The sequence below is a fragment of the Mesoplodon bidens genome (assembly GCF_964165515.1).
Source record: "Mesoplodon bidens genome assembly, chromosome: 3".
Taxonomy (NCBI): domain Eukaryota; kingdom Metazoa; phylum Chordata; class Mammalia; order Artiodactyla; family Ziphiidae; genus Mesoplodon; species Mesoplodon bidens.
The window spans coordinates 118,031,489-118,055,911 of NC_138178.1; the positions used below are offsets into that span (position 1 = coordinate 118,031,489).

The 24,423-nt window shown below is 40.0% G+C and overlaps 1 protein-coding gene and 1 long non-coding RNA gene across 3 annotated transcripts in view; one reads left to right on the forward strand and one right to left on the reverse strand.

The window, feature by feature from the left end:
- Nucleotides 1-2,048: 2,048 nt before the first annotated feature.
- Nucleotides 2,049-4,011, reverse strand: CLEC14A (C-type lectin domain containing 14A). Its single transcript, XM_081228079.1, has one exon. It carries the CDS (start codon nucleotides 3,948-3,950, stop codon nucleotides 2,478-2,480), a length of 1,473 nt encoding a protein of 490 aa, XP_081084205.1. The 5' UTR covers nucleotides 3,951-4,011; the 3' UTR covers nucleotides 2,049-2,477.
- Nucleotides 4,012-4,091: 80 nt separating this feature from the next.
- The window catches only part of LOC308613944, a 119,397-nt gene continuing 99,065 nt past the window's right edge, over nucleotides 4,092-24,423 (forward strand). For both annotated transcript variants that reach the window (XR_014015356.1, XR_014015357.1), the window contains exon 1: nucleotides 4,092-4,696. This is a non-coding gene — a long non-coding RNA (uncharacterized lncRNA). The remainder of the gene's footprint in view (nucleotides 4,697-24,423) is intronic.

The window sequence follows — 24,423 nt, forward strand, 5'->3', positions numbered from 1 at the left end:
TGGAAGACAATTCTTCCATGGACCGGGGGTGGGGAGATGGTTTCAGGATGATTCAAGCCCATTACATTTATTGTGCACTTTATTTCTATTATTATTACATTGTAATATATAATGAAATAACTATACAACTCACCATAATGCAGAATCAGTGGGAGCCCTGAGCTTGTTTTCACTTGCCACTCACTAATAGGGTTTTGATATGAGTCTGCAAGCAATTGATTTATTATGGTCTCTGTGCAGTCAAACCTCTCTGCTAATGATAATCTGTATTTGCAGCTGCTCCCCAGCACTAGCATCACTGCCTCAGCTCCACCTCAGATCATCAGGCATTAGATTCTCATAAGAAGCGCGCAACCTAGATTCCTCGTATGTGCAGTTCACACAGTAGGGTTCGAGCTCCTATGAGAATTTAATGCTGCCGCTGATCTGACAGGAGGAGGAGCTCAGGCAGTAATGCCAGCGATGGGGAGCGGCTGTAAATACAGATGAAGCTTTGCTCTCTTGCCCACTGCTCACCTCCTGCTGTGTGGCCCAGTTCCTAACAGGCCATGGATTGGTAGCGGTCACCCTACCTTAAGGGCACCCTACCTTAAGACAAAGTATGTGTACACACATACACAGAGATAGATATAAATACTTCTAGATAATTCTAGATATAGATAATTTACAGTTCAGTTCAGTTACAGACAGGCTATTTTTCAACTTACAAAAGAGAGCACCATATATTCTATTCAAATAGTTATCTTCTCTATGGAGAGGTCATGTGGTAAACAGCAAAGATTAACACCATAACTGAGGTGGACTGAGACACACTCTAACAAGCTGGGGACACTGGGTAAGCCATTTACTTACCTGATTTTAGTTTTGTTTGTGAAATGACTTTACATAAAATTCCCTTGAATGTTGTTAATTCTAATTCACTTGTGATTTTATTTAAATTTAACTATTTAGACATATATTTAGTATATGAAGCAAATCACCTATTACTTTATTCCTTTAATGTTACAATACCCTATATTATTTATATATATATATATATATAAAATACATTATATACTCAGGAACATCAAAATGATTTTATGAAAATAATAGTGTAAACTTCTTCCTGTTTCCAATCTTCCTGGTTACTCAGCTTGTTTCTCTATCTCTATCCATGCACCAACCCCCAAGCATTTAGTTTTAAGGTGTTAGCATATTAATAGAAGTGGGATATTTTCTAGGGGGTCTCAGTCCCACTAGAAAGTGATTATTATTATGTCTTAATTGTTTTTTAGAAGAATGCTCCATTTAGATAACTTTCTAATACCCCAAGTCATAATGGGATGATAGATATTTGCATTTTCCACTTATTTCTTATACTATTAATTCCTATGGAAAGCTGTTTACCTAATGCCTTTGCCCATGTAGAACCTTGTGAACCTGTCCTTCCAGGATGGGCAGGTATGGTCACTGCACACATTTTTATTAAGGGTGTGGGGGGGGAGGAAATCGTTTGGAATTCAAATTTTTCCATGGGTTAAACAGTGCACAAGAACCTAGCAACTTTGGAGGAAATCCAGCTTACTTTTGCTTTAATGTACCCAGAAGATTTCAAATCAGTACTCAGCATTACTGTTTTAATTGAAAATTAACATTGCCATAATTGGAGGTGAGGATCTGCATCCTGATGTTTAGGAGAGGGCTATATGGTGGGGGAGGTCATTACACTGGAGAGCAGAAACATTGGAAGAGGAAAACACAAATCATTTGTTTCCTTAAGCAAGGACACACAGTAAACCCTTGAATTGGTGGTCAACTATAATTTGCTTCCAGAGCCAGCAACTCTGGCAACACTACAGTTTGGATTTATAGCAGGGCACACAAGTAACAATGACTTTGAAAGTAAAGTATAAAAGAACCAAGGAAAAAGTTCTTAAAGATCTACTCCTCATTCCAAGGACTTTCCCGCTCCACCTATAAGCAGGAGGTGCTCTTGTTCCTATTCCCAACATGCCCCTCGGCAGTTCTTCCTGAATAATTACTCCTCCAGGAAACCAATGATATTTGAGTCTGGGTTATTAACAATCCTTTATTTTTTGCCTGGGAATTTCAAACCAATATACTCCCAGCCTGAACAATGTAGACAGAAGTTTTCCTTTCCATTTGGTAAAAAATAAAATTAAAAAAAATTCTCTATTTGCTTCCAATATCCTGAAAAGTTCAATCACCTCTCCAAATTCCCCAGAATAAACACAAGAAAATACCTCTCCCCAGTAGGATCCAGGCCCCGCACTACCACCCTTAGGCACTTCCATTTCCTCCATCTTCAGGGAAGGAGTGTCCAGTTCAGATGTGGCTCCTCAGTGGAGAAGAGGGAATTTAGGGGAAGGGGAATTTCTTTAGGAATTGTCAGTCCCACAAGTAAGTTGCTCTTTTCCTTTTCCCTTTTCACTGAAAGTGAAAAACTGCTCACAACAAGTGGTCACTGTCCCGTTTCCCTATGTGTCACCAGAGCCAAGAGAGGACCCCGCCAACGAGGCTCCCTCTACTCTGTCCCGTAGACCACAATCTCCGACCTTCACCCCATTGTCTGTGCAATGTGTAGAACTGGAGCTCAGAGCAGCGGCCTCAGCATCACTCTCCATGCCCGGGGAAGCCAAAGGCCCCTTTCTTGGCCGAGGGGAAGGGCTCTTGTGGAAGCAGAGTTTGAAAAGCCCCAGCACTGTCACGGTCAATATCACCAACACTACTACTGCTATGCTCACAAGTATGAAGACCACGGTGGAAGAATCGAAAGCCTGGGGATTGTCAGAGGAAGACGTGGAATTAAACTTGGGAATCACGCTTCCTGAAGAGTTGATGTCGGCCTTTGCCTCTGTTTGAGGGGATATTTGAAGAGTAGATATCGTGCCCTGTGATCCCCACCGAGGAATCTCGGGAATAGATGTTGCTGAACTGCCTTGTCCAGGGGCATGGGGTATCTCTCCTGGCTTCTCCCGGACACTGGGTGACCACGTTCCCTTCGGCATGGGGCTGGCTGCAGGGGCTGGCGGGTGCCAGGTGGGCACCTTGGTCCCCCCAGGGGCCGGCTGTCCTTCCCCATTGGTTACACAAGAGCGTCCGTCTTTCCCTAGCACGAAGCCCGCAGCACACTCGCAAGCAAAGCCTCCCAAGTCGTCTAGGCAGTCAGGGAGCTCCACGCATTTGCCAGCACGGAGGTACTTTCCGGGACAGGGACAGAGCACAGCCCCGGAGGGTATCCCGTCCCAGCGCGCGCCGACCTCGTCCGAGGTGCAGGTGGCCGTGACGGAGAGCTGCCCGGGGCAGAACGCACTCACCTCGGTCCCGGGGGGACTGAAGTCCAGTGCCGCGCTGTACAGCTGGAAAGGCGCGCGGTAGCTCAAGTCAGAAGCGGCCCCCGGGCGCGGTGCGGGGCACAAGCCTTCGAACTGGTACTTGCACAGATAGCCGTTGGCGCGCTGGTGGCATCGCATCTCCTTCCAGCCTGCGGGCTCGATTCCCCGGGTGGCCTGGAGTCCCGCGCAGCTCCGAGCGGTGCAGGAGCGTTGGGGCTCCTCCACCCACTGCAGCGTGTCGCTTTCGGACCCGCCGACGTCGGGGGACAACCAGGAGAAACCCCGCAACGGCTCATTCTCCAGGGTGCAGTTGGATCGCCTGCGCTCCAGCGCCACCCAGAAGAGAAGGTCTTTGGAGCCCCCTCCGGGCCCCGGGCCCGCCCGCAGAAGCGCGACCACTGCGCGGAGCTCGGCGTCCCCGCGCACCGTGCTGAGCGCCCCGCCGCGCAGGCTGCAGGCCTCTTCGGCCTCCTGCCGCTTGAAGGTAGCGTGGTGCAGGCTGTAGCAGGCCCCCGAAGCCGAGCAGCCCGCGCGGTCGGCAGTGGGGTGCTCTCCACTGCCGGGCCGGGGCCAGAACGTCTGCCAGAGAAGGCACAGGGCGAGCGCCGGCCTCATCTTGGAGGCCCAGCGCCCACGGCTGCTCCCAGCTTGGATCTGACCCGCCCGAGGGCGTGGAGCTGTCCCAGGAGCGCGGTCACCGCCCCCCACAGCTGGCTCCCCGCCCCCCCACCCGTCCCCCACTCCCCCACGCCCGTCCCCTCAGTCTCCAAGAATTCCCGTCAGGGTCCTGGCAGCAAACAGCTTCCCTCCCTTAGGCCTCAACAGGAAATGTGTCCGGAGCTCTGCCAGGCCCCGTGCAGCCCTGCGGTCAGGAACACAGCTGGCGCCAGGGCACAGGGAACGCAGTCGCCCAGAAGGTCAAACACCCTGTTTAGGGCAGGAGAAAAAGAAAGAAAAATCGCCACTGGGAAGAAGTGTATCGTTTTCCCTGCTCAGGGAGTTTCACAACCTCAGATCCCAAAGCACTCTGGTGAACACTGGCAGGAAAGGCTGGAGAAGAGGAACTTGCTGAGCGCCCACGCGCGCCCACTGTGCTCCGTCCGGAGCGGTGGTGGAGTTGGTCTCACAGCAATGTGTAGAAGGCTCCAGCCTTCGCCAGTCCCGCGACTGTGGGGGGTGGAAAAAACCTTGTGAGAAGTAGAAGCATCTCCCTTTGCCACCAGAGGCAGCACGACGTAACCACAAGTCTCTTCCCGGCTCTGCTCCTCTGTGCTGTGGAAGGAGATCCAGGCGTGCTAATTGCTGGTCAAAGAACTTACAGTTCCGTTCCGGTATCTTAAAAGGGAGAGCCTGCTTCTGAGGTCAGTGCTTGCCTTAACACATTTGTTTTTCGTTTCCATTTCTTTCTCTTTGAAATGGCCTTATTGGTTCATTCAGGAAAGGAAATGTATTTCCAGGCCTAAATGAAAAATAATGGCCACAGATCGTAACTGTTATGTTAGGTTTCCTTACCACTATATTGATTCATAACTTCTTCAAGCTTATAGGTCATATATAAATGAGATCATGGCCTGTTTGCGAACAAGCACCCCACGTGTGATTTTATCCTTGAACTATTTTAATGTCATTTTCTTCTATGATTAAGTGCCAATATTTGTAGCAGTGAGTTGTAAGCCCCCTCTAAGGGACACAAGAGTTCAATATCCTTAAATTAAAATATTTATTACATTATACTGCATATTGTATACCATAAAAAAATACTCTGCAACTTAAAAAACAGGTGAGTCAATTTCTTCAGTTCCAATGGGTGTTTTGTCTTAATGCAAACACTTCAACTCAGTTGGAAGCAGTGAGGAATTAAAGGTGAATAAAGGAAGGAAAGTTAAAACACTGCACTGTCTATGAAAGGATCTTCTTGTTAGCAATTTATTACAATATGCATCATTTTAGAAAATTATTATCTACCTTGGCTCACAGTGACCAAATAAGTTGCAATCAGAAATACATAAAGTTTCAGCTAAGCCCTCTTCATGATGCATGATGTTTTTAAATATCTGTAATCAGAATGAAAGTTGCCACTCCATGGGAAATGCCTACCACGCTTTCAAACTCCCTTGTATGGACTGGACTGTTCAGGTTAGTGAGGAGGGGTGGGAAGGAAGGTTTCAGGATCACATCTGTTCGCTCCTACCTCATTTTCACCACTACTCTCACTCTTCTTTTCCTCTTGGAAATTCCATGTATTTTAACAGATGATAGTAAACACCAGGAATCATCATCACACTTACCCTGCTTTGGCTGACTGTGGAGTTCTGCAGCAGGATTTCTCTCGTACACCCTTGCTGTTTCCCAATTTAAACGACATTCATTAGTCCTTCATTACAGATGCCAGAGAATCACCTTAAACATGACTCTGCATTTAAATTAAGTTAATGACATATGAAAAAGGAACATGAAAATCTAGAAATCTAATTAAATGGATTTAAAAAATACCTAATTACTTGGGCCAGCTCTATATACCTTTGCAATCTAATGACTACATGTTGTAAATGTGTCTATGCGGTACTGTATATTTTAATAAAATAAAACCTTCTACAAATCTAAGCAGTCAGTGGAAACCTCTTAGATATTTTAAAAATCACTTGAGATGAGGTGAGGTTTCTAGAGAAAGAATGAATGCTTGAAAAACTTAAAGTAAATACATGATCTCCCCTCCTGGCATTCTGCCTATAGGGAGGTAGGATATTAGAAGAGAACACAGTGGCCATAATGACTGCATATTACAGTCTTGGCCATGGCTGTAGTGATGTGAGAGAAGAGTTAGAAAAAAAAATTAGCTCATTTCCTCACCCAGGAAAACATTATGGTGTGTTTCTCCCAAACTGTTGAGAGTACCTTGAAATAAACTAATTGCTGGGTCTTCCGTCAAATAAAAAAAAAAAAAAAATTAGCTCAAAGTAACACATAGATCATTTTGTAATTAATTATTTTGTATTGACTTATATACCACTAACATATTTTGAAATGTATAGTATACCTGAGAAAACTAGAAATGAAGGAATGTTTTTGTTTTTATTACTCTTTTATTTATTATTATTTTTTATTAACAGCTCACTTGAATTGACTATTTATTTTATTGAATATTTATTCTGGCAGTTATGGGTTTAGTGCTCATGACTGCCGTTGGACGTTAGCGTTACTTATGTACCTATTTATCAGATAAGAAAACTGAAATCTAGAGATCATGTATGTAGTTGGCCTGTGGTCAAATGAGCAAGGATGAACCCAAGCATCTGAACCCAGAGCCTGTGTTCCTTTTTTTTTTTTCTCCAATGGAGGTAAAATTCACATAACATAAAATTAACCATTTTAAGTGTACAATTCAGTAGTATTTAGTACTGATACATTCTCAATGTCAGGCAATCATCACTTCTGTTAGTTCTAAAACATTCTGATCATCTCAAAAGTAAACCTTATCCCCAGAATGTTTTTATTTTTAAATGATGCTATCATGATCATAATAGGATACCATTTTATCTCCACTGGATTCCAAATATTTGAAATGCTAACAATGCTGTGGATCCACAGTCTCTTTTATATGTTATAGATGAGAGTAACAACTTTGGAAAAGCTTGCTATTTTTTCCTAAAATTGAACACTTACATACTCTTTACTCCATCATGACCTTCATGCCCAGGTATATACTCAAGAGAAACTTACACACCTACAAGAGAAGATATATAAAAGGATGTGATAGCAGCGCTGCTCATATTAAAAAACAGAATGAATCCAAAGGTCCAGCAACAGATGATAGATAAATAACCTGTGGTACATTCACTCAGTGAATATTATACAGCAATCAAAATGAATGGAATATAGCTGTAAGTAGCAATATGAATTAATCTTATCAATACAATGTTAAGTGACAAAAATTCCAAAAAATTACACAGATTCTGATATTCTTTTTGTAAAATTAACAAAAAACTCTTAAATATATATTTGTGTATTTTTTAGGGAAAAATAGTTACTACAGTGAGATAAAAGGAACAGTGGGTGATGATGGATCCTTTGGGTGGGTGGGAGGAGGAGGAGGATGGACTAGTAGGAGAAATAGTATTTGATGTGGGCTATTGTCAGACTCCTAGCTTTTGTTTTGGATAGTGGCTTTGTAGGTGGTTATTCCATTATTAAAAAATCAATAATTACATAATTAACAAAATAAAGAAAAGTGGCTTTATCTAGACAAATGATGAATGACATGAATCAAAAATTACAATTAATCTAACTCTGAGCAGCTGAGTTCCAAAATGTAAAATCTAAACAAAATTAAGATGCTAGCTATATTTTTAAGAAATATTGTCAGTATATTTCCCTTTGATCCCCAGATTCTTTTGCAGGTAACACATTTCTAAATTTAAGCCAATTATTAATCTGAAAAAGCATAATAAATAAAATATTTCCCTATGTTTCTAGACTTTTCAGACAATCTGTGTACTATTATTAAGAATCGTGTATGGTATTTATTTGTTCATTCATTTATATAAGGTCATCCCATCCAAAGAACTAGAGAGAATATATAAGGAAAATAAGTTTAGTTCACATTTTCATTTGATTATTAATTTTAAAATGTCAGAAACAAATATGGAAAAAGATAGAATTTCACTAATCACATCCCAAGTAATCTCATAAATTTATAAAGTTGTCGATCCTCACTGAATAAATTCAGTTATTGTTGAAAGAAAACAACACCTGGGTCTTAGCATATTTCTGAGTTCACCAAAGATATATAAAAATACTTCAGAGAAAATTGAAAAGGAGACAACATTCCATCAGGAGAACACGGCGTTCAGAAACTAATCTAAGCTAGAGACAAAGAATTGTGAAGATTCTTTGCCTTTTAGAACTATATTGGACCTTAACAAAATGATCAATGATCAATATCTTTATATTTTTAACTGAGTAAATTTTAAATTCTAAGTCTCAAGTGTCCATGAAGTGCTTAACGAATGATAAAATTTAGTAATTTTATTTTCTGGAAACACAACTTCTAATCGTCATTATGTACATGTTCTAAATCGGGATATATGATTTGACCCTTAACCCAACAGATCCTATAGACTCATAACCTAACAAATTCATATACACCTGAATAGGTAAAGACTTCTTTTAGGTGAGGTGGCATTGTCTTTAAGTCATCTGCATACATTTATATACAGTCAGTCATTTCAGAAATGTATGTCACGATGACAGGTACTCTTTTGGTTTAGTACAGAAACAAGAAACTTTAAAAAACATTAAATTTTCAGTTCCTTCATTTAAACTGCTCTCTAAACAGAGGCAGTGCTGATCATGTTCCATAGGCCCTGGAGGTAATACAGAAAATTATTCTCTGGTGGCCATTACAGAATTAGTACATGTGACCATTGCCAAGTTTATAATCAAGAAATAATGGAAGAATGACTCATACACACAAAAGGCTTGTTATAATCCAAATACCTACCAAGTTCTAAAGTATAAATATTTATATTACTACTCAGATATTTTTTCAAAATTGCCTACAGAGCCAGTTTATGAACTACACTTGAAAATCAGCCCTACTACTTTAAAGTTACACACACACATGCACACACACACACACTCACACCTCTCACCTAGACTTTTTTTTTTTTTTTTTTTGGACCGATCACAATAAGGTGAAACTTGTAGGGTTAACTAACATCATCCAGCAAACAAACTTAACCACAGTTGTGTGGAGGTGGGGGAATGGTGCATGAGTTGCAGACCTTTTCTTTAGTTAAAGTTTGGCATCTATCTGATCAGGTCCATAGAATTTGGAGTTTTTCAGGTCCTACTCCTGGGCCCTTTTCTCTTTCCACTGGATACTCTCTCTCATGTAATCTCATCTCATCTCATCCTATGGTTTCGGATATCATCTGTATGCCAGTGAAGCCCAAATGTATCCACACTCCATTCTTAGCTAAGCTCTAAATTCATATATCCACCATGTACTTAATATTTGATATCTCATAGGTATTTCAAATTCCCATTTCCTAAACAGAACTTTGGTTCCTGCCTCCTGAGCCAGGTTCTCAACTTGCCTTCATCATTTCAGTAAATGGTACATCTAGCCCCTAAGATGCTCATCACCACCTTCCTCACCTCTTATACGGGTTAGGGTTTTTTTTTTTTTTTTTAACTGTAATTGACAGAAATCCAACTCAAATTAGCTAAATGCAAAAGGGAATTATATGATTCGTAACTGGGAAAATCCTGGGGTAGTTCCAATAGTTGAATAGAATACTGCCCAAACCACAGCAGCCAGGAGATTCAATCACATCAGGATTTGTCTTAATCTCTCTCCCTTTCTCTTCTCTCTTCATGGCTGCATCCTCTCCTGCTTCCTTCTGTCTTTCTTCAAAGGACCTGAACAAGACCACTGGCAGGTCTCATGTTATACCCTTATAACATTCTACTAAAGGAGAGCCTTCTCCTCTAGCTCCAGAGCAAAATCCCAAGAAAAGATTCTGATTGATCAAGCTTCAGTAATACGCCAGTCATTTGCTTAATCATTGTAGCCTAAAAGATAGGACTCAGTGATTAGTGATTTTCTTCTGGGGGCAGAGTCTCTATCAGAGTTATATGTAAGGAATATTCAATTCTAAGTCTAAAGTATACTTTGAATAGATGTAGTTTTATGTTTCACTTTGATTATCCTAGTCGGCGCCTGTCAAATTTGTCTTCTCACTGTTCTGCCTGCATCATTCTGGACCCCATGGAATCAATTCTTCATAGACTCATCAGGAAGATCTTCAAGAACCTTAGTCTGATTATGTCTCTCTTCTGCATATACCTCCGTTGCTCCTAAAATAAAGCTCGAATTCTTACTGAGAACTACAAAGTATTGGCTCCTATGCCTCTTCCTAGTTTATCCTCTTGTCTCTCTGGTCTCAGTTCAGTTGCCAGCACCTAAGTAAGATCTTTCAAGGCAACCCAATCTCCATTTCCCCACCAATAACTCTCTAGCCCCAGTCTCTTTCTATGATACCAACGTGTGTTTTTTCTTCATAGCAATTATTATGTTCATTTATTTGATTGTCTTGCCTGTCTCTCACTCAGTGTAAGCTCCATAAGGCAGTGCTTGTCACAAGTGAGTAAATGAATGTATGACCGAATCCACCACCATTCTCCCCCTTGTTGATTATGGTCCAGCCACACTGGCCTGTTCTCTGTTCCTCCAAAACATCTCATAATTCTTACACGACTTCCCTTGACTGAAATCATTCCTCTCTTGTCTGTTAGATTTTTTAAAAATTACATCTTTAAAAATTGTGGAGTAAAATGTACGTATAGAAGTGTACATAAATACTTATGTACAGTTTTACAAATAACCATGAAGCCACTATCCAAGTCAGGAAATAGGGCCAGCTTATAGTTACAATTTCTTTAGGGTATTTCCTCCCTGCTCTGTTCAATCCCAAGGTAACATCTGTTGCAGTTCTCTGAGATTAGGAGAGATAGTTTTACTTCTGGTTTACCCTGACATTGAGGATGTAGCTCGGCTGATTGGTAGGAGGTTTCCTGGGGGGTGGGGTCAGGTTTAGACATTTGTTCTTCTCTCCCCATGAGGCTATAAAAACAAAAGTTCAAGATCAGCAGGATTGGTGGCAAATATCCAAGCTCAAAAGTAACTAGTCTCAGTGCTCATTTTAGGTTTCTGTGTTCTTTCTTCCTTAGACTTCAACCTAGTTGTGTGTGTGTGTGTGTGTGTGTGTGTATGTACACATATAGACATAGACGAGTGCATGTACATTTCATCACTGTTTGTTGTCTTATTTGAAAGGGTTGATTTCTTAATTTGGGTTCCCTCAAAAGCAAACCCTGAGACAAGGATTTGGGAGCTACTAATTTATTTGGAGGAGAGGCAGAAGTCATTGGCAAGGAATGAGACAGGGAAGTTAATATGAGTTATAGCCATGGGAAACTAGGGGCCAATATTGCAGGGAACCATCTGAGAATGTATGAAACCCAACTAAGTGTGTACCACCAATGGGTGGTGAAGCTGCAGTATTTAATTACAAAGTCCTGTCCCTCAAGCAAGTAGCTCCAGGGTATTTGGCCTTAGGCAGTTCCAGCAATCCCTGAGCTAGGTCATGCATACTCTGGTGTCCAGGAAAATACCTTCAGGCACAAAGACACCAAAGGTGCATGTGGCATTCACTACAGTAGGTCTCAATAACTTAGTCTGCCACATTCTAAACTCCTTCAGCTTACGGCTTAACCCCTCACCAAGCCCTTAAGTATATATGGGGTCCCCCACTTTATTTGATTTCATGGATCCTTGCACTTTTTCCTTCATATCACTTTTCACAAATGTAAGCATATAATTGTTTATTTGTGGAATGTAATATCTATGCCCTCCAGTACCTTACTATTCAAATGCCAGCAACATTGGCATTAAAAGGGAGTAGTAAGAAACAGAATCTCAGCACTACCCCAGACACAGTGCATACTAATGAGATCCCCAGGTGATTTGAATGCATGTTAAAAGTTTGAGGAGCACTGCTCCACTAGACTGTATTTTCTTGGAGGCAACGGTTATGTCTCTTTTCTTCAGCATTTATCCCAGGTCCCTAGTAATGTAGCTGGTCTATAGTAAGCGCTAAAGAAATAACACACACACACACACACACACGGTTCACATGTGTGTAGGCACATGCATAAAGTGCCAGTGATTTAGCAAAAATGCTGTATATTAATAACTGAACACATGGAATTTTCTAGCTTTTTGTTATGAATCAGATCATTATTCCATGGGGCCAGCAGTTCCAGGCCCATTGGTTACTGTGTCTCCTAATAAATTGATCAGAAATACTACTATTCCTGTTTTAAGAAATTCTTATTATAACCAAGTGGCCAGCATTTTTATTTAAGTCTCTGGACAGCTTACTGTGGTGCATAGTTTCATGCTCTGAACTGGTCTGGAAGGATTTGTATGGTAAGTGTGCTTGATCATCAGGGCATGCCTTATGTCTGAAAGTGTGCCTTTTCTATTGGTGCCTACAGAATTTCCACTTCACAAAGCTGGAAGAGGGAGGGAAAAGAATCACAGCTACTTAAATTCAAATCCTATTAGGCTTATCTGTTAACACTTTGTAAGTACTAGGGATAATCAGCAGTTACCTTAGCCCTTACCTTGTAGAGGCAGGGACCTTGAAATTATTATTAGCCAGATTTACTATCTGGCCTATTTTAAGGTCTGTGTATTGGATAAATTCACACACCCCTGCCCAACAGATTCTATATTGGCTTGTCTATTCCAGAAATGTGATTTATTCTTACTATTATATGGCATTTCAAATCTGATACCTTCAGAAGATTTTTGACCTTCAGATTTAGCATCAGGAATTTTTGTTTTAAAATAGCAGTGATTTAGGCAAGTCTATTCAATAAAATTGGATGCCATATATCTTTTTGGTACTCTACCTCTTTGTTTTGTACCGAATTCACATAATATGACATGATTTATTATAGTGGGGAGAGAGGGAGAGTGCTGCTTGCTACACTATAGTTACAGCACACACACACATCTATGAAATACTGAAGATCATTATTATTATATTTTTGCTAAATTATATCTTTTGTGAATGGTCTTGCTGTGGATTTGGCTTTACAGTTATTGGAAGATTAGAATACTTTGTACCAACTTTCTTTCACTATCTCATATTTAGCATAGGAATTCACAGTTTTAAATGTATTTGTGAATATGTCATTGTTTAGTAATAACCCTTCCTCACACACACTCTGTGTGATTGGGTAGGTGCTAACTGGAAATCTCACTGGGGAATCCTCTTGAGAATTATCGTTTTCCTGGTCTTCTCTTTAACAGGGCCACCCTGAGTCCTAGGACATGCAAGTGGAGAGCCAGGAAGGGATTTAGAAATGCTTTGTCCATTACAAGCTGGGTAGTCTTGAACGACTGCAGCATTCTTGGGTTAGTATCTGAATGTGCCTTCAGAACGAGGAGGGGGAGACCTGGGGGAGGGTGCAGTATGCCTCTTACTGGGTCTTTTGACCAATGGCATGGAAAACCAGCAGAAGTGCTCTCAGTCAGGGAAAAGGCTGTGTAAATCCCTCCCCACTGACTCCTGAGCCTCCTGGAGGAATAGTAGGACTGTGAAGAAAGGTGATTTCAGCACAGAGAAGGCTTCACCAGCAGAGCAGGAAATCCTCTCCCCCTCTCAGTACTGAGAGAATTCAGTAGAGGCTCTGCTGGGTCTCTTTTTGCTCAGACACACACACCATGACTTTGCTACACCTGGGGATCTCAACCCAGAAGTGAGAGGGCAACCCCACTGGCCTTTCTCTGACTCTCTCGTCATGTTGTAGAATATTAGCTCTGTCTTTTCCCTCTTTAAAGTTGAGGGATAAGAATTCAATTTGCCGGCCTCTCTCTTGGAATAATAACATCTACCCTTGTTAATTCTCAGACTCAAATAGATTCTTCCCGTCTTCCCTCTCCAAATCTTCTCCATCTGAGACATTTTATAGATACACATAAAATAAAAGATATATATACTTTATCTATAAAATATATATATTTTAGTCAACAGGGAATAAATACAATGTTTTTATTGTTGAGACTACGTTTATATTCAGGAAATTTGTTCTCTTCAGTTTTTGAAACTGTTAAAGAGAATACTCTGGATTCTTTTAAAAGAGCACAGAAATATGAGAGAGGTGTTAGAGGGCAATATCCTTTGGGTATTTTGAGTTACTGACATCCCATCAATATTAATAATTAGAGCACAGGAGGCTTTAAGGGGAGATCAAATGATGAAAGAAGATGAAATCATCTTAAGTTCAGCTTGGGGTGGCTTAATGAAAACAAAACAGTAAATGCTAGAAAGAAGGCCAAATAAAATATATTAAATTTCCTAATTTTTTTTCATACTACTTCATAGTCAGTATAAAACTGATATTCAGGCTTTTATGAACAATGAGAATACTTAATCCATCTGGATGAAAACTCAGGGTAGCGATAAGGTTAGAATGGGTTTATTATCTAATACTCCATCTTCTCCCCCCAGGCTCTCCACTGAAACACTTGGGTTTACAGGTTCCAGTATCATCCAAGGAATCTGTCAGCTGAGATGCTGCCAACGTGCTTAGCGGCAACCAGTGGGCACCCAATGAACACCTCACATTTTTTTAAAATTTGGTAAAAAACATGTCATCAAATTTACCATCGTAACTATTTTTAAGCACACAGTTCAGTAATCTTAAGCATATTCACATAGTTGTAGACTATTGGTGGTAATATAAAATGGTGCTGCTGCTATGGAAAACAGTATGGCGGTTCTTCAAAAAATCAAAAATAGAATTATCATACAATTCAGCACTTTGTAATTTGAATTTGAGTACAACTCCAACTTAACTGCCAAAATAAAGCACTTTTTTCAGGTCTGTAATGTAGCATTCCCTGAGAGCATGAGACAAGAGAGAGAAAGCTTCCAGTCACCCAGGTTTGAGTCACTGACATCTCCCTTCTTCGTCTCCTATATCTGGTGAGACATTAAATCCACTTATATTTTTCCATCATGCTTTTATCTTTAAGTTCCCCTCCAATCACATACAACTGACTATCAAATTTCTGCTCATGGAGACAGCATCCATGAGGTACCCAAAGCATCAAAGGCAATGGAACTGAAATGGAGAATTCATTCATTCATTCAATGTATATTACTGAGCACTTCCCACATCCTTGGCACTGAGCCCCATACTGGAAATACAGTGATGAATAAAACAGAAACATGTCTTTGCTTTAAAGGAATTTATGATCTCATGAAAGACAATAAGTAAATTAACGGACAGTTACGAAGTGTGATAAGTGCTATGAAGAAAAGTAATAGCGAGCTATAAAAGAGGATTTCAGAGAACATATGCTTGACTTGCCGGTCCTGGAAGGGTGAGGATGCATCATTTAAACTGAGGTTCAAGGGTGAGCAGGTGTAGTGAAATTAGAAATAAGATCAAATCCTACTGGAGGAGTGAATGAGAATGGTAGCTTAGCATCAAGTCTGTGTGAATGTTAGAGCTCCCTTTTCAGGGGTGTTGAGTGGTGAGTACACTGTAGGCAGCACCAACTTCCATTTTATATGTATATCACCTGTAGTCAATGGAGCCCTGAGTTCTATCAGAAGTCTGACCTACAGTCACGATATTTACCTGAGTTTTCTAACATCAAAAGCATCCTATTTTTGGACCGACGTTATCATCGTTTCATGCCAAAATTCCCAAAACTACCTATTTCAGGTTAACATCCTTCTCCAAAGGAGAAACCACAGATATCCTTGAACCTTCCTCTTCCTCTCTTCCATGAACGATTGGTTACTGTTTCCACCTTAGACATGTCTCTTGAATGCATTCTTTGTGCTCTTTCTGTTCCCACTACCTCTGCTTTACATCACCTAGACTCTTACAACAGCCTCCAAACCAGGCTCCTGGTCTCTACTCCTGTTACACTCTGCCCTCCACCCCCCCTCCAAGGTTATCGCAAAGCACAGATCCACTTAGGTCACCTTCCTCTCCCCACTCCTGCTCTCAATTTTAAAAATTCTGTGTGGCTTCTTATTTCTCTCTAACAGAACCAGAAGCCTTTGCTATATGAACATACCGCCTCATATTATTTGCTGTTGTTTCCTGTGTGATAGTCCTGGTTTCCCAACTGCATTTCTTGAAGTCTTTAATACTTTGGACTGAATCTGAGCCCTCCAGAGCAACTAGAATAGCAATAAGCAGGTTGTCTGATTAATATCAACAGCTAATAAAGGAAGCCCGTGGGTCCTGTTTTATTGCTAGAGGCTGGTCAGAACCATGATTTGCCTTTTCATGATTAAAATAATAAACACTGGCTTTATTTGACCAATCAGAATGTCTGGTTGCCTGTGGAGGCTAGCTGCCTTTGTTTTGAGACCTTGGTCTCTACACACTGTAGGTATTTTTGTGAGGAGAGCGTTAATCCCATGTTAAATCATCCATTCATTACATCAGACACTGCTCACACAGTTCAATGCACTAACGTGCTCTCCTTTCAAAGCAATTGGACGAAAGCTAGCCTCAAGGTGTAAATCTTTTAGTTCTCTAAGTATAAAGCAGACAACTTAAACATGAGCCCAGATTTAAACTGTGTATGCTCTCAAAGGAATTCAAGTGGAGGGCCCTCTTATTAGTACTGGACACAAGAAGAGTCTGGAAAACATATCCTCCACTGACATGGTGAGAGAGAGAGTTGCTTTTTTTCTTCTTTCCACTAACATACTCTGAGGGCTTAATTCCAAGCCTGCAAAGCTTTATGGTGAATTTCCACACTCTATCTTAAATAGTCATCAGGGGTATACTGTACTAATACCTTTTATTAATTTCAAATATTCTGAAGTCTTAAACAAAGAAAGCCAAATACTAGGAACTACTGAATTTGGCAACAACTATCTCCACCTGAGGCTCATTAGGATAACAATCAAGATTCTCTTTAGCTAAAATTGGGTTTAGCTTGAATTTCACCATTAGGAAATTCCCTTTGATTTATAGTATACAACCTCTTTCAGGTAATGGCTTCAGTTTCTTCCCAACCTGAAGATGTGGAGGAAATATTTTTTCTTTGCATTATGTTTAAATCGTATCTCACTTTCTTTTTTTCCTTTTTTTTTTTTTTGGCCGCACTGTGTGGCTTGTGGAATCTCAGTTCCCTGACTGGGGGCTGAACCTGGGCCATGGCAGTGAAAGCCCAGAATCCTAAACACTAGGCCACCAGGGAACTCCCCCCCTTATCTCTTTTAACTGCTGTTTAATTTGCTTAAAATTATAATTACCAGAGGATATAATGCCTTAGATACAATAAAAGAAATAGTTATTACAGGTTGAAAATTATATTCATCTAGTGTTTAAAAAATTCCCTTGAAACAACTTTCAATAAGAGAAATCTTTCTGTTCTTTCCCAATTATAGTGGAACCACCCACTAACCTCCATTACTGGAAAGCTGGACTTTCACAATAGGGAATCATCTCATTCCATGCAGTTGCTGTACCTCGGCCCTATGCTGTCTATTGTGATGTCTGTTTTCCTGATATATACCCATAATCTCTCTACCACCTACCTACACTGCTTCTTCAAAAGGAATTACTTTATCAATTTTTGGCAGTAATACTTACTCACTTTTAATAGAAAATGTCAGTATGGCAGGAAGGACTTGTCTGATATTTAGAATTTTGGGAAGAATCCCTAAGTCATTTTCTCTGAATTAAAAAAAAATGCATCTGCCTTTGAAATTCAGAGTGCATCTCTTAACACAGAATCTGACTAAATCAGCACATTCATTATTTACACCATATTTATAATCTCATAAGGCCAGATTTTTCAAATGTCTTCAACTAGTTTATATGCTCCTGCAAGTTGTCCTTGTCTCCTTTGTCCACGTACATAAATGAGTTTTTATTGTTTTAAGGGACTCAACTGAGTTTTTCTAGTAAAGTTAAAATACCAAAGGGGCCAGGCGGTTTAGAGACATAAAACCCACCTATTATATTTATATACACTGATTTTTCTTTTTAATAATTTTTATTTATTTTTGGCTGTGTTGGGTCTTCGTTGATGCATGTGAGCCTTCTCTAGTTGCAGTGAGCGGGGGCTACCCTTTGTTGCAGTGCGCAGGCTTCTCATTATAGTGGCTTCTCTTGTTGTGGAGCACAGGTCTCTAGGCGTGTAGGCTTCAGTAGTTGTGGTGTGTGGGCTCAGTAGTTGTGGCATGCGGGCTCTAGGGCATGCGGGCTTCAGCAGGTGTGGCTTGAGGGCTCTAGAGAACAGGCTCAGTAGTTGTGGCACATGGGCTTAGTTGCTCCGTGGCATGTGGGATCTTTCCCAACCAGGAATTGAACCCGTGTCCCCTGCATAAGCAGGTGGATTCTTTTTTTTATTAATTTTTTAAAGTGTTTATTTAATAGCAATAGCAATATTTTTAGACTTTAAAGAGTGCTGACACTACCTTTCCACAGTTGGCTATTAAAAAGTAGGTTTTATAACACTTCAACAAACTTTTTCTATTGTTCTCAAAACAAACATTCTGATGCATAATCTTTGTGCATATTTACATACGCACATTTATAAAAATATTTATATTGTATTTCTGCATATGAATTTGTTTTTGTTTTATTGGGGTATAGTCGTTTTACAATGTTGTGTTAGTTTCTACTGTACAGTGGAGTTTTCTGTGCTATACAGCAAGTTCTTACTAGGTATCTATTGAATACATATTAGTGTATATATGTCAATCCCAATCTCCCAATTCATCCCACCCACTACTCCCATCCCCGCTTTCCCCCTTTGGTGTCCAAAGGTTTGTCTCTACATCTGTGTCTCTATTTCTGCCTTGCAAACTGGCTCACATGTAACATTTTTCTAGATTCCACATAGATGAGTTAATATATGATATTTGTTTTTGTCCTTCTGACTTACTTCACTCTGTATGACAGTCTCTAGGTCCATCCACGTCTCTACAAATGACCAAATTTCGTTCCTTTTCACAGCTGAGTAATATTCCATTGTATATAGGTACCACATCTTCTTTAGCCATTCCTCTGTTGATGGACATTTAGGTTGCTTCCATGACCTGGCTATTATAAACAGTGCTGCAGTGAACATTGGGGTGCATGTGTCTTTTTGAATTATGGTTTTCTCTGGGTATATGCTGAGTAGTGGGATTGCTGGGTCATATGGTAATTCTATTTTTAGTTTTTTAAGGAACCTCCATGCTGTTCTCCATAGTGTCTGTATCCATTTACATTCCCACCAACAGTACAAGAGTTCATTTTCTCCACACCCTCTCCAGCATTTATTGCTTTTAGATTTTTTGATGATGGCCATTCTGACTGGTGTGAGGTTTTTTTTGCATTTCTCTAATAATTAGTGATGTTGAGCAGCTTTTCATGTGCCTTTTGGCCATTGGTATGCCTTTTTTGGGGAAATGTCTACTTGGGTCTTCTGCCCATTTTTTGATTGGGTTGTTTGTTTTTTTTCTTGAGCTGCATGAGCTGTTTATATATTTTGGAGATTTAATCCTTTGTCCATTCATTCATTTGCAAATATTTTCTGCCAATTTGAGGGTTGGCTTTTCGTCTTGTTTATGGTTTCCTTTGCTGTGCAAAAGTTTTGAAGTTTCATTAGGTCCCATTTGTTTATTTTGTTTTTATTTCCATTGCTCTACAAGGTGGGTCAAAAAAGATCTTGCTGTGATTTATGTCAAAGAGTGTTCTTCCAATGTTTTCCTCTAAGAGTTTTATAGTGTCTGGTCTTACATTTAGGTCTCTAATCCATTTTGAGTTTATTTTTTTGTATGGTGTTAGGGAGTGTTCTAATTTCATTCTTTTACATGTAGCTGTCCAGTTTTCCCAGCACCACTGATTGAAGAGACTGTCTTTTCTCCATTGTATATCCTTGCCTCCTTTGTCATAGATTAGGTGACCATAGGTGTGTGGGTTTATCTCTGGGATTTCTATCCTGTTCCATTGATCTATATTTCTGTTTTTGTGCCAGTACCATATTGTCTTGATTACTGTAGCTTTGTAGTGTATTCTGAAGTCAGGGAATCTGATTCCTCCAGCTCCGTTTTTTTCCCTCAAGATTGACTTGGCTATTCGGGATCTTTTGTGTCTTGATACAAATTTTAAGATTTTTTTGTTCTAGTTCTGTAAAAAATGCCATTGGTAATTTGATAGGGACTGCACTGAATCTGTAGATTGCTTTGGGTAGTATAGTCATTTTCACAATATTGATTCTTCCAAGAACATGGTATATTTCTCCAACTGTTTGTGTCATCTTTGATTTCTTTCATCAGTGTCATACTTTTTTGCACACGGGTCTTTTGTCTCCTTACGTAGGCTTATTACTAGGTATTTTATTCTTTTTGTTTCAGTGGTAAATGGGAGTGTTTCCTTAATATCTCTTTCAGATTTTTCATCATTAGTGTATAGGAATGCAAGAGATTTCTGTGCATTAATTTTGTATCCTGCAACTTTACCAAATTCATTGATTAGCTCTAGTAGTTTTCTGGTGGCATCTTTAGGATTTTCTGTGTACCATGTCATCTGCAAACAGTGACAGTTTTACTTCTTCTTTTCCAATTCACATTCATCTCTTTTTCTTCTCTTATTGCCATATGTAGGACTTCCAAAATTATGTGAATAATAGTGGTGAGAGTGGACATCCTTGTCTTGTTCCAGATCTTAGAGGAAAGGTTTTCACTTTTTCACCATTGAGAATGATGTTTGCTGGGGGTTTGTCATATATTGCCTTTATTATGTTGAGGTGGGTTCCCTCTATGCCCACTTTCTGGAGAGTTTTTATCATAAATGGGTGTTGAATTTTGTCAAAAGTTTTTTCTTCATCTGTTCAGATGATCATATGGTTTTTATACTTCAATTTGTTAATATGGTATATCACATTGATTGATGTGCAGATGTTGAAGAATCCTTGCATCCCTGGGATAAATCCCACTTGATCATGGTATATGATCTTCTTAACGTGCTGTTGGATTCTGTTTGCTAGGATTTTGTGGAGGACTTTTGCATCTATGTTCATCAGTGGTATTGGTCTGTAATTTTCTTTTTTTGTAGTATCTTTGTCTTGTTTTGGTACCAGGGTGATGGTGGCCTCAAAGAATGAGTTTGGGAGTGTTCCTTCCTCTGCAGTTTTTTGGAAGACTTTGAGAAGGATGGGTGTTAGCTCTTCTATAAATGTTTGATAGAATTCACCTGTGAAGACATCTGTTCCTGGGCTTTTGTTTGTTGGAAGATTTTTAATCACAGTTTCAATTTCATTACTTGTGATTGGTCTGTTCATGTTTTCTATTTCTTCCTGGTTCAGTCTTGGAAGGTTATACCTTTCTAAGAATTTGTCCATTTCTTCCAGGTTGTCCATTTTTTTTGACATAGAGTTGCTTGTAGTAGTCTCTTAGGATGCTTTGCATTTCTGTGGTGTCTATTGTAACTTCTCCTTTTTCATTTCTAATTTTATTGATTTGAGTCCACTCCCTCTTTTTCTTGATGAGTCTGATTAAAGGTTTATCAATTTTGTTTATCTTCTTGAAGAACCAGCTTTTAGTTTTATTGATCTTTGCTATTGTTCTTTTTGTTTTTATTTCATTTATTTCTGCTCTGCTCTTTATGATTTCTTTCCTTCTGCTAACTGTGGGTTTGTTTGTTCTTTTTCCTCTAGCTCCTTTAGGTGTAATGTTAGATTGTTCATTTGAGATTTTTCTTGTTTCTTAAGGTAGGATTGTATTGCTACAAACTTCCCTCTTAGAACTGCTTTTGCTGCATCCCATAGGTTTTGGATTGTCTTTTTTCATTCTCATTTGTGTCTAGGTTCTTTTTGATTTCCTCTTTGATTTCTTCAGTGATCTCTTGGTTATTTAGTAGATATTGTTTAGCCTCCATCTGTCTGTGTTTTTTACATTTTTTCCCTGTAATTTATTTCTTATCTCATAGCGTTGTTGTGGAAAAGATGCTTGATACGATTTCAATATTCTTAAATTTACTAAGGTTTGATTTATGACTCAAGATGTGATCTATCCTGGAGAATGTCCCATGTGCACTTGAGAAGAAAGTGTGATCTTCTGTTTTTGGATGGAATGTCCTATAAATATCAATTAAATCTATCTGGTCTATTGTGTCATTTAAAGCTTGTGTTTCCTTATTAATTTTCTGTCTGGATGCTCTGTCCACTGGTTTAAGTGAGGTGTAAAGTCCCTCACTGTTATTGTGTTACTTTCACCTTCCTCTTTTATAGCTGTTAGCAGTTGCCTTATGTATTGAGGTGCTCCTAAGTTGGGTGCATATATATTTATAATTGTTATATCTTCTTCTTGGATTGATCCCTTGATCATTATGTAGTGTCCTTCCTTGTCTCTTGTAACATTCTTTTAAAGTCTATTTCATCTGGTATGAGTATTGCTACTCCAGCTTTCTTTTGATTTCCATTTGCATGGAATACCTTTTTCTATCCCCTCACTTTCAGACTGTATGTGTCCCTAGGTCTGAAGTGGTTCTTTTGTAGACAGCATATATATGGGTCCTGTTTTTGTATCCATTCAGCCAGTCTGTGTCTTCTGTTTGGAGTGTTTAATCCATTCACATTTAAGGTGATTATCAATATGTATGTTCCTATTATCATTTTCTTAATTGTTTTGGGTTTGTTTTTGTAGTTCCTTTTCTTCACTTGCGTTTCCCACTTAGGGAAGTTCCTTTAGTATTTGTTGTAGAGCTGGCTTAGTCGTGTTGAATTCTCTTAGCTTTTGCTTGTTTGTAAAGCTTTTGATTTCTCCGTGGAATCTGAATAAGATCCTTGCTGTGTAGAGAATTCTTGGTTTTAGGTTCTTCCCTTTCATCACTTTAAATATTTCATGACACTCTCTTCTGGCTTGCAGAGTTTCTGCTGAGGAATCAGCTGTTAGTTAACCTTATGGGAGTTCCCTTGTATGTTATGTGTCGTTTTTCCCTTGTTGCTTTTGATTATTTTTCTTTGGCTTTAATGTTTGTCAATTTGATTACTATGTGTATCGGCCTGTTTCTCCTTGGGTTTATTCTGCCTGGGACTCTGTGCTTCCTGGACTTGGGTGGCTATTTCTTTTCCCATATTAGGGAAATTTTTGACTATAATCTCTTCAAATATATTCTCAGGTCCTTCATCTCTCTCTTCTTCTTCTGGGACCCCTGTAATGCAAATATTGGTGTGTTTAATGTTGTCCCACCAGAGGTCTCTTAGGCTGTCTTCATTTCCTTTCATTCTTTTTTCTTTGTTCTGCAGCAGTGATTTCCACCACTCTGTCTTCCAGGTCACTTATCCATTCTTCTGCCTCAGTTATTCTGCTATTGATTCCTTCTAGTGTATTTTTCATTTCAGTTATTGTATTGTTCATCTCTGTTTGTTCTTTAATTCTTCTAGGTCTTTGTTAAACATTTCTTGCATCTTCTCGATCTTTGCCTCCATTCTTTTTCCGAGATCATGGATCATCTTCACTATGATTATTCTGAATTATTTTTCTGGAAGGTTGCCTATCTCCACTTCATTTAATTGTTTCTCTGGGATTTTATGTTGTTCCTTTATCTAGGACATAGTCCTCTGCCTTTTCATTTATCTATCTTTTTGTGATTGTGGTTTTTGTTCTGCAGGCTGCAAGATTGTAGTTCTTGCTTCTGCTGTCTGCCCTCTTGTGGATGAGGCTATCTAAGTGGCTTGTGCAAGCTTCCTGATGGGAGGGAGTGGTGGTGGGTAGAGCAGCGTGTTGCTGTGGTGGGCAGAGCTCAGTAAAACTTTAATCCGCTTGTCTGCTGATGGGTGGGGCTGAGTTCCCTCCTTGTTGGTTGTTTGGCCTGAGTCCACCCAGCACTGGAGCTTACAGGCTCCTTGGTGGGGCTAATGGCAGACTCTGGGAGGGCTCACACCAATGAATACTTCCCAGAACTTCTGCTGCCAGTGTCCTTGTCCCCACAGTGAGCCACAGCCACCCCCTGCCTCTGCAGGAGATCCTCCGACACTAGCAGGCAGGTCTGGTTCAGTCTCCAATGGGGTCACTGCTCCTTCCCCCTGGGTCCTGGTGCGCACACTGCTTTGTGTGTGCCTTCCAAAAGTGGAGTCTTTGTTTCCCCCAGTCTTGTCTAAGTCCTGCAATCAAATCCTGCTAGCCTTCAAAGTCTGATTCTCTGGGAATTCCTCCTCCCGTTGCCAGACCCCCAGGTTGGGAATCCTGATGTGTGGCTCAGAACCTTCACTCCAGTGGGTGGACTTCTGTGGTATAACTGTTCTCCAGTTTGTGAGTTGCCCACCCAGCAGTTATGGGATTTGATTTTATTGTGATTGCGCCCCTCCTACCATCTCATTGTGGCTTCTCCTTTGTCTTTGGATGTGAGGTATATTTTTTGCTGAGTTCCAGTGTCTTCCTGTTGATGACTGTTCAGCAGTTAGTTGTGATTACGGTGCTCTCACAAGAGATAGTGAGTGAACATCCTTCTACTCTGCCATCTTGAACCAATCTCTCTG

Bases quoted from the DNA above. Each gene is read 5' to 3' on its own strand.
- CLEC14A (XM_081228079.1), bottom strand. From the start codon at position 3,950: ATGAGGCCGGCGCTCGCCCTGTGCCTTCTCTGGCAGACGTTCTGGCCC.